The sequence below is a fragment of the Molothrus aeneus genome, chromosome 6, assembly GCF_037042795.1.
Source record: "Molothrus aeneus isolate 106 chromosome 6, BPBGC_Maene_1.0, whole genome shotgun sequence".
NCBI lineage: Eukaryota > Metazoa > Chordata > Aves > Passeriformes > Icteridae > Molothrus > Molothrus aeneus.
Window position 1 is genome coordinate 15811423 of NC_089651.1, and position 19558 is coordinate 15830980.

Genomic DNA, 19558 nt, shown 5'->3' on the forward strand with positions numbered 1-19558 from the left:
TGAGGAGCTCCTCCTGATCTCTTACCACAGCACAGGGGTCAGAGAATAGAGGAACAGCTGCAAACACAGAAGCACCTGAGCACCCCATGCACCCACAGCATCCTTTGGTTACTGGCATGCAAGTCTCATATGGGGAAAGAAAGTGCCTGTGGGACTGTGTTAGTCCTAACGCATCCTGCAAACCCAACTCCTTCCTCCTCTTGAGATAGCCCTGAATTTTTTTCTACAGCTTTAAGGAATTTTGCAGCTCTGGTATCACCAAAGGTCTCATTGGGATGTGACCACAACATACCTGAGTGGTGGATGACCTTGTAGGCGTTGCTGTCCAGGGAGACGTTGCTGATGAGGGTGAAACGGAGCCCATAGTGGGCGACTGTGCTCAGTGTGGCAATGGAGAGCCCCAGCAGCTGGAAAAGAGGGGTTTCAGGAAGGGATTTACAAGGCAACAGCTCTTGCTGGGTGCACACAAAGGTTTGAGTGTATCTGGATACTCCTGAGCCCCATGCAAGTGCAGACAGCCTCATCATCCAGATACCACCACATGTACCCCAAAATGCACATAAAATGACAAACCCCAGACACTTAAAAATACTAAAGCTGTTTTTTCTCTTTTGCATAATGAGTGCATGTGACACTGTGCAGCCCACAGTCTCTTGGCCAGTGCCTATGGATTAAATTTGCATGACATGAAGAAAAGTGAGAGGATTGATGCTCTTGCAGCACACCTGTGCAGCGCCACCCCACTCTGCAGACTGTGCACATATGGCTGTGAGGGCTGCCAGCTACAAGAGGGGTTTTGAGCAGGGGTGAACTTCTCTACTCTGCTCTTTGCAATACCAGTCTCATTGCCTGCTGTTGGCTCTGTTTCCTGTGGCAGAGCACAAAGATCTGAGTCCTGTACTACTCTAAGTTGTCTATGGTGGTTTCTGTCTCTGCAAGGTGCTGTCTGTTTCTGTACCATCCCCAAGAGCACCGGTATGCCTAAGGCATGGGGTAACTACTTGCATGTCCATACCTCTCCAGGTGATGGAGAGGGAACATTTCTGATAGCACCTGGCTCTAGGGCTGGGCTCCTTTCAGCATGACTGATGGCAGAGCTGGGACAAAGGCACCAGCAGCAAAATGAACTCCAAATCTAGTGCAATGAGCCTGGAAAACACAAAATGTAAGGCTACTCCTAGCTCTGAAGATAAGGCTTCATCATTTTGTGCCTTTACAATACAGAAACATGAGGCAGCTATACCTGTGTCAAATGTGACAATGTGATCTCAACATAATCCCCACTATGTGACATTTTCTAATAGCTTTTGCTGGAGGCTTACAGTCTCAGAGACTAAATCCATCCAAAATGTACCATTTTGTCTAGCCTAATTTGTGTCACCTTCTGATCATTCAGACTGTGCATTACTGCATATCTTGACCCACGCCCAGCAAAATATTAAGTTAGCTCAGATTTCTGAGAAACACCAGTCTAAAATCCTCCCAACAGCGAGAATGTGATTCTAACCATTCACAGCAGCTGTGCCTTAATGTCTCCTCTAAACATGCTTAGTACCAATCTTCCTTTCATTTCCTCCAAGTGGCATATTATGTTATTTGGAAGAGAAAACCACCTTACAGCTACTGCAGTCCTGGAATGTTGAAATTTGGAAAAACTACAAACTTCATTTGTGGCCCAAAATAAGGTATTACCTTTTAATAACCCTTAACAAACCACCAACCCTCTTTGAACTAAATACAGATTATTGTTATTACTATTATTATTATTATTATTACTATTATTATTATTATTTTTATGCTGGCAAGTTTTGATGAAATGAAAAGGCAACAAGAACATACAAGTCAAAGCATCCATGAGAAGTATTCTCCAGTTTCTACCATTTCCCATCAGCTCTAACAGCAGATGTCTAGAAACTCCCCTTTAATTTACTTGAACAGCTGATAAAGAGACTCCCTGGAATTGCTTTCGCTTTGCAGTGCCAGTCCACATGTTTCTCACACACACTTCCACCAAAGCCTTGTGGTTTCACATCCTCATTGATCCCACCTGCAGTCGACCACCCTCCCAGCAGCAAGTGTGACTGCAGCAGGTCCATCCTCTCTCTTTTGCTCCAAGGAGACAGGAGCAAATATCTCTTTTGCTCCCACCCATTCTGCCAGCAGGAACCTTTTCTTTCTCCTTGGAGGAAGCTGCTGAGTTGTGAAAGAGCTGCAGTGGTGTGACAGCCTTGAGAAACCAGAAGTCTATCAGAGGAGGAGGGGGATGCTGGTGGCCAGCGATAACCGCCCATGGTGCGATGATAACTCAGGCAGTTGGCTGTGCTTGCCCTCCACCCGCCAAAAACAGAACGTGGGAAAACCATCCCCTCTCGGAGTGGGGATGGGAAAGGCAACAGCTCACCTCGGTTCTGCAGAGATCCCCCCAAACCTGCCTGCTCACCATGACACAGAGGCTGGTCACCAGCAGCTGGCACTTGGTGGTCCTCATCCCGCACCTCAGTTCCATGGCAGCTTGTCCCCAGAGAGAGCTGGCAGTTGGTCCCTCCAGCTCTTGATAAAGCCTGGGTTTCCACCAAAGGGAGGCATGGCCACAGTGGGGCCTCTCAGGAAGTGGAGTCCCCACCACGTGCTGATGCACCTCCTCCTGCCTGATTATTAAATCCTCTTTAGGGCAGTCACCTTCTGCACAGGCCCTCAGTTAGCTGCTGTCAGCTCCCACACAGCCAGCTGGGGAAGAAGGAAAGGCATACAGAAAGACAACCTTTCATGGAGTTTGGAGCAAAGCTCCTTTAAAAAATAATTAAACTGATTAGTCAAGAGTGTCAAAATATCCCAATTTTGACTTTCACTGGGATGCAGTTTTGCTTAATGAATATTGTCCATAACATTTTTTTCATAATATATATAAATAATATTTTGTAAAGACATCTAGGAAAATGCTATTAAAAAAAACCCCACCTATTGTTTAAAAAAGAGATTACACCCCCCCCAAACAGATCTATGTTAGAGTCTTCTCTCCCCATGTAAAAGCACCACATGGCAATAACCTTTGGCTGAGCCTCTATTAGAACTTGCATTTGCAGATAAGGGAAAAAAACACATTTGGTAGTATTTTATTCAGGAAAATGGTTATATGGAGATATAACCCCCTGCTCAGGATACCCTCACTGTCTGTGGACATTTTAACTCTTCCTTTCCCCTCTCCTAACACTGAAGACTCCAGGGACCCATGGCTGCAGAAGACTCAGCTGATTTCTTCAAAACCAGCTGTCTCCTGAATGCATATTTCTCAAAAGTAAATTGCAAAGAAGCCTCAAGAAGGATCTGGCCAAAGTGAGCCTGAATGACTTAGTGCCTTAATTATCCTTCCTTTTGGAACCAGACTGGTGGAGAACAGGTGAATAATTGCATTCCCGACAGGTGGCAAACAAAGGGAGTAAAAAAGTAAAACCATCCCACAACAGTAACTGCAGTAACAGGAAGATGACAAAGAAGGAGGAGAGGAGTGAAAAAAGGAAGGAAGATGCATTTTGTAAAGCAAAGAGAAGAGAAAGAGAGTTGCACAAAGCCATGAGCACGGGGAAAAGCATGTTATGATTTTCTGACTACATCACTAGCTTTCTTGCAAGTTTTCCTGCAGATCATCTTGGTTGCATCCTCCCCAGACACCAGTGAGAGCTGTCACAGCCAGAGCCAAAACCAGGTATCCCCATGGCTCATGGGTCCCTGCCCTGATGCTCAGGAGGAGACACTGAGGGACCCATGTGCAGGGACCTTCCTCCTCTGGCCACCAGCTGGAGATCACCTGAGGAAAAACAGTGGATAGACAGCAGGGCAGGAGGGCATTGGGGAGAGGACACAGGCTGGTGAGACAGCTGATGCCAAGCCACCCACGTTTAGGAGCTGGACCCTTGGGAACAGACCATGTCGGGAAAATGCCTTATAAGAAGACACTGTCAGAGTTAGGATTGGGTCAGAATTCAGAACTGTGGGCACCCATCGCTTCTTCTGGTACTAGAGGACAGACGGGGGTGTTGTCACCTGCATTTTCAAGGGGAAGGATCCCTGGTACAAAAATAAAAGAGCTGGCCCACCGGTGGAGTTACAGGTTAAATCTGGAAGGGCTGCAAGAAAATATGAGCACAGCTCTGTGTGTAACACCAAGCCACGTCAGCCCAGCCACGAGCGACAGTCACCGTGTCACCTGCCCTGAGCACACCCAGCGTCTGTTTCACAGCGGCAGACAGGGAAAAAAACCATGGAGCCCGTCTCCGCTTCCCCCTCTATCTCACTTCCTTCTCCACCGCAGAGACCTGTGCGAAGCCAAGTCTCACACTAGAGGTCCCCACAGGCCAGCAGAACCCTTTCCCGAAGGGCGAGATAATCGACGTCAGCTTTCTGAAGGGCATTTCCCTCCCCAGTTCCATAAGAGTCTCCTCCGTTCCTGCAAAGCCTCGCACCTCACCTCAAATCCACCTGAGAGGTCCCAAAATCGTCATCTACACGCCTTGCAAGGGCTGCTAGTTTTCCCACAAAAGATGTCCTGCCTACTTTTGTCTCCAGCTATAAAAACGGGTACTTTGACTCACAGAGCTCTGAAAGCAGGTCTGCAACTTCAAACACCTATGTTTAAACAGCTACTTCCTCTGTTTTCGTTGAAAATTACTATTCCTGAGTAGCTTGACCATATCTTCTGATGCTTCTCCCACCTGCAGCGCTTGGTGCCTGCCTGCTGGGCTCAGGGGTGGAGGGATTTTCTGCTGTTCCTTTTTTCTCTCTCTTACCCTCTATCCCATACAGGTATGACTTGAAAGTTTCCTGTTTGGGGCACAGCATATGTGGATTTCTAACATCACAAAAATAACGAGCAAAAAGAGTTGCTGCCTCACATTCACAAAAGCCAAAAGCAAAGTCACTCCCTCACCCAAAAGAAAGCAGGAGCATCAGTAGAGCTGGGGTATTAAGATGTTGGGTTGTGATTAAGGAAGGCACATTTGGCACATGGAAGGGCACTGCTGAAGGGAGAACAGGGGACTGTGTGCTCATCCTACCTGTGCCCATCAACAAGGCAAGCTGTGCAACACTTCATTTTCTATGGAATTAAACTACCTCTAGGTGCCCTGTTGTTGGCAGACACCTCCCTCAGCAGGCACACACTGACCTCTCTGCCCAGAGAGGTGAGAAGCAGGGTGTCCCCTCAACCTCATCCCAGTGGGAAGAGAGGCAGGGCTGGTGGCATGCCAGGGAACCACCCTCACAGCCAGCATGCAGGCTGGATGGCAGCATGGCTTTTCCAGCAAGACTCGGCCTCCTGCCCACCCTGGCAGGTTTTCATCGATTGATTCCCTTTGCAAAAGCCCAACTTATCACTCCCAAAAGCAGTGCAAAAACCACAGGTGATTGCAGCTCCTGCCTGTGGCTTCCTACCTTATCTCTGGTTATCAGGTGGAGCATGGAAAGATGGTAGTGAGTCTGAAAATACCCCAGGGAGCACAGGTGCTCTCTTTCTAGCCTTGTGGCAGCTTGCAGATTTCTATTATGAAAAACCTCATCCCCAGCTGTATGGGTCTCAGAGGGATGTGCCATCTCATCCAGAAGGGAAAGGTTGATTTTAAAAAAGGGAACAAAGCCAGATCATATTTTTTTGCAAAGCTATAAACCCCCAATCCTCTTCTGAGCTGAAGGGAAACAATGCCACTCTGTCAGAGAGATGTTCCGAAAGGGGGATTTGATGTGTTAATGCTGCATGGGGTGAACTTGGTACACTAAACACAAATGGAGAAGAAGAGGCTGAATTCATCCTGATTGACACCCCCTTTCTTGACATCCACTTTTCCGGCTCTCACTCCATCAGTGCTGGAACAGCAGCAGTGATGGAGTGATGGAACCAGCGATGGAACAGCAGCACCCAGCCTCGGCTGCTTGAACTCTGTCAATGCAGCAGGGAAGAGAAACTTCCCCCTTGGCTTTGGGGCACTGCTACTCATGCTCCTGAGAAAGGATGTGCTGGAAGCAAGGAGGATGTCACCCAGAAGCCAAAACTACACCCATCATCCAGGCACACCTGTGCCAGGTCCCTGCTGCCTCTCAGAAGCCTCCTCCTTTTCCAGCCCACAGCACCATTGGGGAAAATTCCTCTCCTCCACAGCAGAAAGCAGCTCCAAACGTGTCAGATTTACAAGTGTCAGTGGCTCAGCCCATTCTGTCCCTCAGCTACTGCCCGTAACACGGCTGGATTCACCCTAAAGCTGGCTCGTAAATAACCATGTCCATATCAAACCGCAGCGCAGCCGTAGGGATGCTGGGAGGCCGGGCAGACCTCACAGCCTGTGCCTGCCTTCCCGGCACATCACAAGGATGCATTGTAAAGGCTGCTTAGCATTCATATAGCACATACACACAATCAAAGCTAAAAATCAACTTTTAAACCCGGGGCCATCTCTTTTCAAGAAAGGAAAGAGAGGAGGAAAGGGGGGGGATGCTGGGCTTTGCCAAGCTTCAGATGCACCATACAACTCCACTGTGAATGGAAACAAGGATGGCTGGAGGCTGCAGTGGAAGGCACAAAACCAGAGAGAAATCATAATATTTCCAAAGCACTTCTTTACTTATTATTATTTTCAAAGTGTTTCTCAGAAGTCCTCTAGTGATTCCCAGGCAATTTAAAATTATTATAGATGAACAAATAAAATGTCAGAAGAGTTATTAAAAATAGTTCGTCAAGCCAGAGAAAGATTACATTGGAAAAGAGCATAAGCTGAAGGCAGGGAGCTCCCTTCAAAGAATAAACTCAAATGAACTTCTTTCTCCACTGAAAGTGAAAGAACTGTACTCATAGCTCTAAAGCACAGTGCTCTACTCAAGTTAAATTATTTTTTCTTTTTCACATGCTATCTAATTGCACACCATAACTGCCCAGGAGCCAGCTGTGCAGGTGATAGACCTGAAGACACAATGCGAGCCCTGCCCCATGTAGCCCTGCTCCTGGCAGAACCAGTGTGAACACAGCCCAGCCTGGTAAACAGGCTCACCAAGAACAGGGCTGCTTAACTGCCCATCACCCTTTATTTCTCACATTCACCCTCTCAAGCTTTATTGCAACTGGACCTCCATTGCTTTCCACTGCAGTCCTGAAAGTTTTGGTAAAATACCCTAAAAAGCTCATGTCAACTGGCTGTAATGCATGGGTGGCACCAGGACTGACCCAGCACCGCACCTGCAGCCTTCTTGCTGACGCACGTGCCAAGCCAGGGGCAGCGCTTTGCTCTCACCTTTGGCAGGTGCAAGAACTAACATGTAGTGTACAGGCCCTTTCCCCTTCTCCCTGAGCATCGTTTGGCCACCTTGCAGCTGGCTGAAGCCACATGGAGTTAAAAGGTGTGCACACCAACCATGCAGTTACCATTTTTGCCTCACCTGCTCCAGGAGAGGAGAATTTCTTCTCCCCACTCTCTGGGGATGGGTAGCACATTGCTGGATGCTCTCTCTCCCCAGATTATGATCAGGAAGTTGATTGTGAACACAGACAGTGTTTAATGATGTCTTGTTCTACTGGATCCTTACATAGTCATTAACTTTATAAAGAGATTTCAAAAGAGATTGCATTTGTCTGAGTACAAGATGTACCTACCCACCTACCTTCCTGCAGACTGTTGGGAAGCCAGCTGCACTGCTAGGAAAGCGTAAGCACTTGCTGTGTGCTGTGCTCAGGCCCAGACCCGATGGCCACATCTGGATGGAAACATCAGCAGCTCTGAAGCCAATTTGGACAAGTTAAGCTCATCCCTGAGCTGAGTGTAGAATCTCTTTGGCTGGAGGCTGCCTGCTCTCCCTTGAGACTGGGTTTACTGGTGTGCGTTACTAATGAAAAAAATTCCCTGTAGCTATTTTTGTATGATAAAAATCCAGTTATTAGTCTTGAGTGTCTCTATTAGGCTTTCTCTTGAAAAGTTTCAAGGGCAGCAGCTTCCCCTTTCCTGTGTGAAAGGTTTTCAACAGAAAATTAGAGACAAGGTAATAAGAGAACATCAGTATTACTCCACTGGAATAATGCTCCTACTGACTAAGCTACATCTGACAGCAAGCACAAGGGAAGCCCCTTGCTCCAGCCAGGGCAGTTTTGCAGATGCTGCAGACAAGTGCATGACATGGCCTGAGCTGAGCAAGCAACCCGTGCACTCCCAACAAGGCCCAGGCAGCTCCCCTGCGCTGCTGGGAATCCACCAGGAAAAATGCTCCTGCCTGTGCTGCGTGCCATGAGCTGCTCCTCTCGGGTCAAGTCCTTCAGAGAAGCTGTAGGACCATTCACTGCTTTGCCCCCAGGTCTACAGCACAGCCAAGAATGTCTCGGGAGCTGCTGGATGTGGGTGCTAAGGCTCCTGCGTGCTTGACTACCAGAAAATCAAAGTGCCCACAGGATCCTTAGTGTCAGGAATTTCAGCTCAGCTGCCTGTGACACTGCAGTGGGGCTGGTTCCTTCAAGCCAATGCCATTGCAACCAATCCCCAGGGAAACTATTTCTCTTTCAACATAGTGGAGCCTTGCTGCTCCCCAAATACCCCACACAGGTACAAAAAAAGCCCCCTCTGTGTCACATCAAGGAATCATGGATAGCTCTTTGAACTACCGTTTTTGGCTTAGATACACCTGAGCGCCAGCAGCAATGTGGTTTGGGACAGCCAGGGGAATACAGACCCTTTGATATCCAAATCGTGCTGCAGAGCCTTGCTGGCACCTGTCCATGTGATGACACATCCCCACCACCAAGTCGGTTCCAAAGACACCAGCTTGGAGCACTTTCCTGACATTGGTTATGTCCGCCTCTAAAACGTGAAGCCCTGTAACTGAACTGCCTCACACGGTTGGAATTTTTTTTCTTTTCTTTTTTTTTTTTTTAAAGGCTGGGTGGGAGCAAAGCCCTGAGGACAGTACATCCTGAAGCAGTGCTGAAGCTGAGAGTGAACACAGCCCCAGGGCAGTGGGTTCATGTAGCTCTCCCTCCATCTATCTTGTTTATTTAGCAAAACACCATTCAAGTTATTTCTTCTCACAAGTTCCCAGGACTCCAAGGGGAAGCTCCTTTGTCCTCCCAGCTATCAGAACACACCTTACCCTGCTACTCTTCCCACCGGAGCTGGAAGAAAGGCTTGCTTGAGAGAGAGCCAAGGAGGACTGCTCGGCATGGCGGAAGGAAGCCGGGCTGCAACCCCCGAGCTACGAAAGCTTTGTTTTCCTTCTTGCCTCCATGCCTTTATCCTTGAAACTCCCACTGAAGCCCAAAAAGCCGGTCTGTGGAGAATGGCGTTGGTAAGAGGACCCACGCCATTACTATAAATCTTTGTTACTATACATTTTTGTGGATGTACCAAAGCAGAGCCCCGGTGTGTCCCGTCTGTCTGTCAGGCAAGCACCGACCGGCGGCCAGGTGCGGGGCACTCTGAGCTCCGCAGGGAAAGCAAACCCTGGGAGCAGAGGGGCTGCCGGGCCACCGCCATCCGCACACCGGCACCGCGGCGTACCCGGCCTGGGGAGGGGGCGGGCTGCTGGCACACCTGAAGGGACAGGACCCGGGGCCTCCACCTCACCTCGGGCAGCGGGGAGCCCCGGCTGCTCCCGAGCGCCCGCCGTGAGGTGCGGGGGAGGCGGGGCGAGAGTGCGGCCCCACCCCCGAGTAATAATAAAAACTAAATTCAAATAAAATGTTAAAAACTGCCCGGCCAGGGGCGGTGATTTGAGGGGAGGGTTGCAGCGGGGCCGCGGACGGCGGTGTGTGTGTGTGTGTGTGTGTGTGTGAGGGGAGGGGGGGGGCTGCCGGCTGCCGGCGGCGCCACGCGCCGGGCGCGCGCGGGGGCGGGTGCGCGCGCGGGGGAGGGCGCGGGCGGGGGCGCGGCGGCGGCGGGCGCGCGTGGCGCGGCGTGCGCGGCGCGTGCGGCCGGCGGGGCCCCGCGAGCGGCGGCGCGTTGATAAGGGGCCGGCCGGCAGCGGGACTCGCCGCAGAGGCGCGGAGCGGCGGCGGGAGAGCACAGGCATGGGGGTGAACTGCCCCGCGCTGCCCACCCCCGCCTCCTTTGCTTCGCTTTAAATTTAGTTTTGAGATTTTTTTTTTCCTTAGTTTTAAAGTTTTGGTTGTTGGTTTGGTTTTTTTGGTTTTGTTTTTTTGGTTTTTTTTTCCCGCCCGCCGCCACCGTGGCCGCCCGGCGATGAACGGCGGGGCTCTGCCGCCGCTGCCCCCCGCCGCAGCCCGCGGCCGCCGGCGGCCCGCCTCCCCCGAGCTGCTGCGCTGCAAGCGCCGCCTGGCTTTCGCCGCCCTGCCGGGCACCGGGGCGGCGGCGGCGGCCGCCGTGGCCCGTCGGAACGAGCGGGAGCGCAACCGCGTGCGGCTCGTCAACCTGGGCTTCGCCGCCCTCCGCCAGCACGTCCCCCACGGCGCCGCCAGCAAGAAGATGAGCAAGGTGGAGACCCTCCGCTCCGCCGTCGAGTACATCCGCGCCCTGCAGCGGCTCCTCGACGAGCACGACTCCGCCGCCTCTTTCCCCGACGGTCGCGGGCGCGTGGCCGTCGGGGAAGTTGGCGGCGGCGGCGGCGGCTACTCCTCCGCTTCTCCCTCCTTCGCATCCTCCGCGCCCGGCTCGCCGTGCTCCTCCGAGGAGAGCGGCTACGACGTGGCGCTGAGCCCCGAGGAGCGGGAGCTGCTGGACTTCACCAGCTGGCTGGGGAGCTACTGACACGGCGGGAGGTGAGGGGCAGCGGAGGGAGGGGGCGCCGCTCCCTCGGGGGAGCGAGGCACGAACCCACCGCGGCTCTCCTCACGTCTCTCCGCTCAGCCCGCAGCGCATCGGCACCCGCGGTCTCGGCGGCGGCAGCATCCCCCGAAAGTCCTGACCTCCACCCCGGCGTGGCCCCGCTGGCTGCTCTTCTCGCCGGGTTCAGCCGTCGTCTTCTGGCTGTGGAAAGTGCAATGGGGTAGTTGGCTGCGGGGTCCCGCTCCTTGCGCGGGGACAGCGGCTCCGCCTGCCCGCCGGGAGCTGCCGACCCACGGAAAGGATGCCCGAGCGAAGCTGCTTTCCCCCGCCGCTGCTGTCTGGTGTTGCTTTGGTGGGGTGGAAAAGGAAAAAAAAAAAAAAAAGTCATTAGAAACACTTGATACTTCCTTATTTCTGGAGGGGGAGGGAATTTTTTATCATGTCAGATTCTATTTTATATGTAACTTGAACTGCCTATAGGGACATTGGTGTATGAAGACTTATTTTTGTACAGCAAACCTTAGAGAAAAGGGATATGATGGTTCTATTTTTAGCAGGTCCTATCCACTTGTTCTTGAACACTACCAGCTGGAATGTTTTGGAAACATACATATTATAGATGCAAAGGTATTTGTTTGGTTTTTTTTTTTTTTATTACTATTCTCTCCAAACACTTTGGTAAAAGACTGTAAACTTATGTTGTGTTTTAACGTGATGTCTGAGTTTGCCTGTGTGAAGGTCCGCCTCTCTGAAAACTGAAGTTTTTTTAAAAAAAAATGTATTGAAGGCATTTTTGTATGCACTTGCTAGGGTTTCGTATGTTGTACATATGCAGTTTTTAAGAGAGTATAATATTTTATGTAAATTGACTTTATAAATAAAAATCTATTTATAAATGGCTTCAGGGCTGTAAAATGTATGTGTGTATTTGCCAGAATTGCCCAAGGTGACTTAACTGTGGCCTGAAGAGGTGGGAGAGGGGAGTAAGGGGCAGTACAGCAGAGAGGCACTTCTCCCTGGACCAGGTTTCACGTGCAGAAAGGAATAAGGAGCAGCATAGCATAATCTCCAGGCTTACTTTTCTTTCCCCCATTCAAGTTTTATAAATTCAGTGCTTGGAGCAGGTCCTGCTGGGAAGATGTGGGGAGCTGCAGATGTGCGTAGGAGACAAGGCAGGTTCGGTGCTGCTAACCCCTGTCCTGAACATGCAGAAAGTGCAGCTGCAGGAGGCTGTGTTGCCCATGCCTGGGATGCTGGGAGACTCGTGGGAAGGTAAAGAGGAAGTGGGTATCTGAAGTTTGTTTGTCCTGGCAGCAGCTCTCAGGAGGAAGGTTGGGGTGCCTTTATTCAGGGAAGCAGCACCTCTGAGAACAGTGTTGTCCTTTAAAAACCACCCATAACCACAGTGTCCCACCTTGTCCTACTCTAACTTGAGCTGCATGTACAGAGTCTTTATCTAAAGGCAATAATGTGGCAAATGTGAATCACTCCTTGGAAACTATAGGCAGACTCATAAGCTCTGTCCATTACTTTTGGACTCATACTGAAGACTTGCTTCAGGGCAGGTGAGCCAGAGGTAAAAACCGTGTGGGTAAAAATGCTGTGAAATAAAACACAGGGCTGATGCCATGAAAAACTATGGCAGAGACTGTTAATTCCCTTAGAGAGCTCTAGTGAATGTTAGGAGTTGAATGGAGCAAAATGGGCTGGCCTGTCGAATATGCTGAACGAACACTAAGCAGAAATGATTATTAAAATTGACCTACTTTACAGGGACCCTCTGTGTAATCTCTGCTGCCTTTTTACTGTGAAGGTAAAATTTTTCAGGAGTGTCACTCAGCAATTCCAGATTCAGTAATTGCAGTGGATACTCTGTAATCCAGATCTGTAAGAGTATTCCACATACATGATTCCATTTGAAGAAGAAACAAAAACCTCCAAAACAAGCCACGGGAAAATGAAGGCTCTAAGAGCAAGCAGCATTTAGGAGCCTGCAATCAAGAGCAATAGTTACTGTGCTTCAAGTTCATTCCCTAATAAAAGTTGCTCTAATAAACTGTCCCTTTGAAAGTGACAGAGAATTCAAATGCTTAATAAATGTCTTGCAAAGGTTTTATACCCTTTGTGGCTCTTCAACAGTACCCCAGGTAGGAGCAAGAGCTGTGGGCTGATGTGGGCTGTGCTCAGCAGCAGCAGGGAGGGCTGGTGGAATGGGGGAGTAACACGGTTCCTTTCCCCAGAGAGATTGAATGGCTTCGTCCTCACAGATAACCTCCAAAAAATTAGCCAAACATAAACTAATATAGACTCTCACATATTTATTCTCAGCCTAACCAAAATAATGCCACCTTTTCAAGCAGTTTAGGAATTGGGACTGCTACATTGGTCTGCACAAGTGTCCCATTATTGCAGAATGCATTTTTTTAAAGCATGTTACTACTGCTGGGCAGGGTGTTTGTTTTCCTTCCTTAGGTGCACTGATCATTTTAGTATTTCCAAAAGCAGTATTTGGCTCTCAGTCAAGTAACTCCCAGCATTGTTACCATGTTCATCTGATCACCGAAGATACCATTGCAGCAACTTTGAAGCAGTATCAGCTGTAAGCAATTTTCACTTAAGCAATACTAATATCAGGGGGGAAAGAGCTTAGTCAGCATCACAAGTTACCTTAATGCTGTCAGTCAGAACTACAGGGAAATCAGAAAGGTACAATTTTATTTTAGAAACCCCACAGTGGTCATGAGTCTTCCAAACAATTGAGGGGGAAGAAGGTGTGAGAAAAGGATGTATGTGGGTTTTAGAAACACAGAATGGACAGAGGGACTCCTTTCCCCAGCCATGGTTGTGGTGACAAGTCACTAGCAGATTCTCAGATCAACCTGCTGAAGAGAGCTCTGCTACACCAGAGAGAAGGGCACTGAATCATTGTGCCCTCTGAAGGAAGCATTAGGGAGGATGCAAGGGAGGTTCTGTGGTAGTTGCAGCAGGTACCTTACCCAGCCCAGCTCACTCATCTTCAGCACCACCTGAAGACTGCTTGGGCCTCCTTGAGAAGTCTTCTGACCCTAAAAACTCACACCTAGAACTCTACTCCATTTATGTAAAATACTTGCCAGTTCAAAGACTTGGAGATGAAAGCCCTTTGACCGTGAGAGTCACCTGTCAGCAGCAAGAGTAACAACGGACCTGTCTCTCAGCCAGGTACTTCCCCTGCTTGAAGGAGCCAGCTACACTTGCTGATGGGACCCTCAGTGTCTGGGTTAGCTGCCATCAACCAAGAGCTCCCCGAGGGACTCCAGAAAGCCTGGGTGCCTGCCTGAACTGCTACACGAAACGCTTGTGGCCGGGATGGGGAATGCCTCTGGTGAGAACATCATTTCTCTTTAGATGTACAACTAGAAACTCAGTGCCTAAAATGGAAACCCTAGCTCCCAGCAAGACAAAAACCCAGCCCTAAGGTACAGGGCTGCAGGAAAGTCCTGTAGTCAGATTCAGGCGGAAGATATGCTGAGGAATTCTGAGAGTTAAGAAAAAAAAAGGCTGGGGAATCCAGGGGGCATATAGGGCTTGTCAATGTGCAGATACAAAGCACACTTCTGTAAACCTCTCACATCTCCATCCACCCATGGGTTCCCATTTTCCCAAGCAGCACTTCACAGGCCACAGACATGGCTAACAAAGCAGAAACAAGTTGCAGGATGGTGTCAAGATTAGCTGCCCCCATCCCCAGGCAGAAAGAACCCTTCCATTTTCAACCATGGTCCCCTCCTTGGCATTTTTTTGTTACTCAGACTGAAGCTCTTCTTGTTACCCAAAGCACTTAAACCCCAGTACATGGTAAAAATAGTCCTGTGCATTACGGCTTGGTGGTGTTTAAATGATGATGATGTTGTCTGTCACGGGCAACCTCAGCTTCGGTTCCATGGCTACACTCCTTCCAAATTTCTCCACAAACTACTGAAAATAATTTTGAAGGAAGGGCCTGTGCAGTCTGTTTGAAGACTTGTACACCGCAGGAAGATCTAGGAAGCAGGCAGGAGGATGCCCTGCAGCATCCCCATGGCAGAATGGCATTGCTGGTCCTCCTTGCAGGGAAAGTGGCTTGAGCAGAGCCCAGCACCACAGAAAAGAGAACATTTAGAGATAAGAGTCTAAGGGAAAAGGGCTCTCTCCTGTTCCTACCACCACAAGATATCACCACTAAATACCCTCTTTGCCACAGATCATCGTGCAGAAAATAGCCCACGATTGGTTTCAATGTAAAACAGCTCACTTTACATTAACACCTCATAAAGATCTTGTTACGGACAGCAGGCAGCGAGGGAGCTCCTGCGAATCAGCTTGTTGCTGCCTCCCCTCCCATCCGTGAGGAGCAGCCGCCAAGAACATACTTGTCCTGCCAGCCTTTGGTCTGAGTACCGAGGCTTTTCGGCTGCCACGGCTGTGTGCCGAGACTAGTCCCGAGGTCATTTCACTCTTTTCATGCAGGTCACAGAATAGCTGGCTAACAGCTACAATTTTTACAATTTTTTGCATTTCTTATCTGGATTGGATGCGGGCCAGGAGGCTGGGAGGGTGCATAGCCAGGAGTGAAAGGCAGCCCCTTGCACAGCTGACGGCAGCAGAGCTGCCCTGGCTTTGCCCAGCTTGGGCATTGGCCAACGAGGGCTCGATTTGCTTCCCAGAAACTGCCACCAACAAAGCATTAGCCAAAGGCACACCTGGGAATAATGGGGCCAACAACAGGAAAGCAGCACCAGGTGTGATCACAAGTGAATGTCACACCCTAAGGAGGCTATCGGGCACTCTAACAAATGGCTTAGAATTCCGGGGACACCATACACGCCCTGCTCCTTTGGAGCTTTGTGCACACAGGAACAGAGGAGCTCTGCCAGGTGCTTTCAGAGACTCACTGCAGGTCTTCTCAAGCCAGTCCCTGGGGCTTGCTCTTTGGAGAAGTGAGTGGATGCTCCTGTGGCTGAGTCTGAGAACATGAAGGGGTTTTAGACTTACAGATTCTCAGTCTTTTTTATTATATTTGAGTACTTTCTTCCACCCATTATTTTCCCATAACAAAGATCTAATCAGAATAATGGTAAAGCTGATACAAAAAAGAGAGAGGTGCATGGTGAAGGCCCTTCCCAGTAATAGAGGCTGGTTTGCACCTCTGCTGTCACCATCTTTGAGAAGGGAAAATTGAAGGGGAGCATCAGCATCCTTAGCTTAGGGGAAGTGTTGCAAAAACATCAGAGACTGAGATTTCTGCTGTAAATTAAATTGAGAGTCTCTCCTGTTCTTGAGAGCCTACAGTCAGACAAAGATCATTGTTCAGGTCAGGATGACTAAATTCTTGTTTTCTGCAGGTCACTGCCTGCCCCCTTACTCCTGCTGTCACTTCTCTTTTGTCCCCAGGCACAACAAAGTGGCAAAAGATTAAATGAAGTGATGCCCACAAGTCCTATCACAGCTGTGCTACAGGTGAGGCAGGAGAGAGATACTCATGGAGAAACCCCAGCCAGATGGCAGGCTCCAAAACCAGCATCCACACATGGTGAGCAGGAAAAGCCCAAGACTAGACACACATTTGTTATCTGCCAAAGCCATCAGTGTTGTTGTAAAAGAGAGGAGAAATAAACAGTCATGTAGAGAAACATAGAAATGGAAAGGAGAAGCAAGTGTAAGAAAGTGGTCAGCAGTGGAAAGCATAGTGCATTAAATCAGAGCAAGAAGCACAGAGAAATGATTCAGGTATTGGTCTGTGACACCCTTCCCTCCCCTTCCATAAATGCTTTTGTTTATGGGTAGATGTTAATAACAGCAGAAGCATAAACATCAGAAAAGGAGAAACTTGTGGTAAGGCTGCAGGGACCAGGGCAGTGCTTCAGGCTTTGACCTGTGAGCATCCACTTTGCTGCTGGAGAAGCCTCAGTTCTCTCCTTTCATCTCCTGGCCTCAGCCCCAGCACTCACAGCCTGCAGTACAACAGTTATCCAGTCACCAGACCCAGTAAATTGTGCTTGCTTTTTAAGTTGTTTGGTTTTGCCTTTTTTTTAAGGGAAGAGAAACCAACAAAGAGGCATGATAGCCCCAAGGGGAATTTTCTGTTAAAGTCACTGCCAAAAGAATGACCAATTTGTAAGTGAAATGTTGACACTTTTATAACGCAGCAAATATCTTTCCCTTGAATGAAGCACTTCAATATTTTTTTTTTGGAAGAAAAGATGAATTTTGTCAGGATGTTAAATACTAGTAGGAAATGTTGCAATGCTATAACACATTTTCCCTTTCACTCTGTTTCCCATGTACAATTCTTCAAGGCTCCACAAAGGAGCCACAGTCACTTTAGCAGAACCATCCACAGAAAAAGCAGGTGAAACCCACTGGGTAAATAAAAGCCTAGCTTAGAAGCTTTAGTAAATATCATCATCCCCTTACCAGCAGAGTACCTGCAAAGCCCTCTGCACAGGCTGCTGACTCCCATTTTCCTGCTTTCACCATGGTTTTTATCAAAGGAAAGCCAGAGGGTGTCAGTGGAAGCAACTGGTCCCCTCAGTGAAACACCTGCACGTGATTCAGTGCCCAGGGTGCTCCTTTGTCCTCTTCTCCTCACCCAGGAGACACCAGAGGAAACTGGGCACTGGAGAGGGTGAGATGTGTTTCAAGCAGGTTGAAGTTTGCAGCACACATTGTGTTTGGGCCTGATTTGAATGGAGGCAAGGATGGGGATGGGGTCGGGGTGAAGCAGCACAGCTCTGCACCATCTCCTTGCCTAATTCCCCATACCCTCTCTCCAGCAGCCCCAGGAGTGTCCCACAGGCTGCACCCCTGCATGGACCCAGAGTGCTGCTGAGATAGTTTATACCCTTTGGTCTTTGGTCTTGCTAGACGACAGCCAGTAAAGGGAGGTGAGAGCAGAGAGGCTTTTGAAGTGGGGAGACCACAAAGCTCATTTAGGATGCATACACCACCAAAAAAACCCCAGCCACCAGACAGTAATAACTTCAAAACAGTGCTGACTGGAGTTGAAAACAGTGATGTACTGGCAGAAAAACTAGTGCCTAAGCCAAGTTCAGACGTGGTGCAAGCTGAATTTGATTGTTTATGATGCTGAAGAGCGCTAATGGTTGCCGGCAGGCAAGTCTCGCTGTTAAACAGAAACACACAACTTGTTAAAGGGACCTCTGGGCACTCTTTCAGGCCTAGCAGAAATCATAACCAACCTACTCTGTGCAGTAAAACCTGCTGGAGAAAGCGAGGGCAGTGTCATGTTCCTTGGTGGACTCTGGGGTGCATTTAGTGTGCACGTTGCAGAAATCATGGGAGAAGCAGAAAGCTGGAGAGGGTGCAGAGGAAGTGGGACACAGACTGGGGCAGGAGGCCTCACAGGCTGCCTACAAGATGTTTTCTTCTGCTGTGCTTGGGGAGACAGGATTTGGGACCATTCTTTGTAAAAAAGCAGATGCAGTGAATAAGAAGAGTTTTAGAAGTGAAGTGTTGGCATTAGAAAATGGTCTGTTCTGGGAGCTGTTGAATGCAATGATTTCTCATTCCAAAATGTTCAACATTTTATTGAGATTGACAAATTTCTTCATGGTCAAACAGCAGACTGTTTGCTGAAGAAAATATTTCACTCTGGGTGAAACTTAGTTCAAACTTAGTTCAAACTTAGTTTAAAATTTCTTTTTGAGGTACCTCTGAATTATAGATACATCAAAGTACAGTGATGACATTTGAGCTACCACAAAAATTCTGGGCTCTGTTTCTTCCTTAACAAAGTGATAGCAAGTCAGCATGAGAAAAAGTCAGGTGGCCAGCTGAAAAACAGCAGGTTGGAAAAAGCAGAGGTACAGATGTGTGTGACAGCTTGTCCCCAAACCCCTCCAGCCATGGAGGTAGCCTTGATGTTCAAAATATGCTCCTAAAACATCTCAGAGGGCAGGATCTGTGTGGCATTAACAGCCCTGAGTGCTCTTTGCCCAAGATTCAGCCCTGCTGTAGGATTTGCAGCACACAGCCTGGGGAGCAGAAGACTCTGCTGACACACAGGCATCACAGCTTATATATAGGGAGGGGTTCTCCCACAGGGTCCTCTCCAAGCTCATTTTTCTCCAGTGCCTTTGGATGCCCCTCCCCATCTCTACTTAAAATTAACTTTGCATCAGACATCAACCCACTTTCTTTCTCAGTGCTTTCACCATGGGAAAAAGCTGTAAGTGGGAGGTGGAGCACAGGGAGTAAAGGAGAAAAAAGAAAATGGAAAATATGGAAGAAAGTGAGAGACAGGAGGGAGGGGAGGAGCGGGGAGGAAGGGCTTGAAAGGGCTGCTGAGGGACAGGGGCGGGTGGCCCCCGGCTGCCCCACATTGTGCTTGTCTCTATCCATCTAAATAAAGGGACTATCCTGACTTGTGTCCCAGATGGGAGAGGTTTTGTTGCCTTTTGGGTTTTGGTGTCGTCCCCTCCCCCTGTTTTGCTCCCCCTCCTCTCTTCCCTCCCCTTCCCTGCCCGCTTTCATCCAGACTGCATCAAAGTGCCCCCGTGCCTCCGGCTCCTCGGGCGTTTCCACCCCCTCCCTGGAGGCACAATGTCCCCCTTTGTGGCCACCACCCAGATGACCTTTTCTACCTTGTATCCACATTTATCCCTGCGCCCCCGGGTAAATAAACCCTGAGGCGAGGGCTGGGTGGAAGTTGGGACGGGGAAAGCTGGCCCTGGGGCAGGCGCTCCCTTTACAGCCCCTCTAGCCCCAGCGAGGCAGGGGTAACAGCAGGGAATGAGCATGACAGAGCTATCAGGAGCTGGCTTGTGCACCAGGGA

The 19558-nt window shown here is 49.4% G+C and overlaps 2 protein-coding genes across 2 annotated transcripts in view; one reads left to right on the forward strand and one right to left on the reverse strand.

The window, feature by feature from the left end:
• TSPAN32 (tetraspanin 32) overlaps positions 1-2506 on the reverse strand; it is a 28824-nt gene extending 26318 nt beyond the window's left edge. Inside the window, exons 1-2 of the mRNA XM_066552826.1 lie at positions 2441-2506; positions 293-407 (exon numbers count right to left, since the gene is read on the reverse strand). Of these exons, the coding sequence (XP_066408923.1) occupies positions 293-407; positions 2441-2506 (181 nt within the window). The remainder of the gene's footprint in view (positions 1-292; positions 408-2440) is intronic.
• Positions 2507-10199: 7693 nt separating this feature from the next.
• Positions 10200-11018, forward strand: ASCL2 (achaete-scute family bHLH transcription factor 2). Its single transcript, XM_066552678.1, has 2 exons — positions 10200-10735; positions 10824-11018. Exon 1 carries the CDS (start codon positions 10200-10202, stop codon positions 10722-10724), a length of 525 nt encoding a protein of 174 aa, XP_066408775.1. The 3' UTR covers positions 10725-10735; positions 10824-11018.
• The last annotated feature ends 8540 nt before the right edge of the window (positions 11019-19558 follow it).

Bases quoted from the DNA above. Each gene is read 5' to 3' on its own strand.
- ASCL2 (XM_066552678.1), top strand. From the start codon at position 10,200: ATGAACGGCGGGGCTCTGCCGCCGCTGCCCCCCGCCGCAGCCCGCGGC.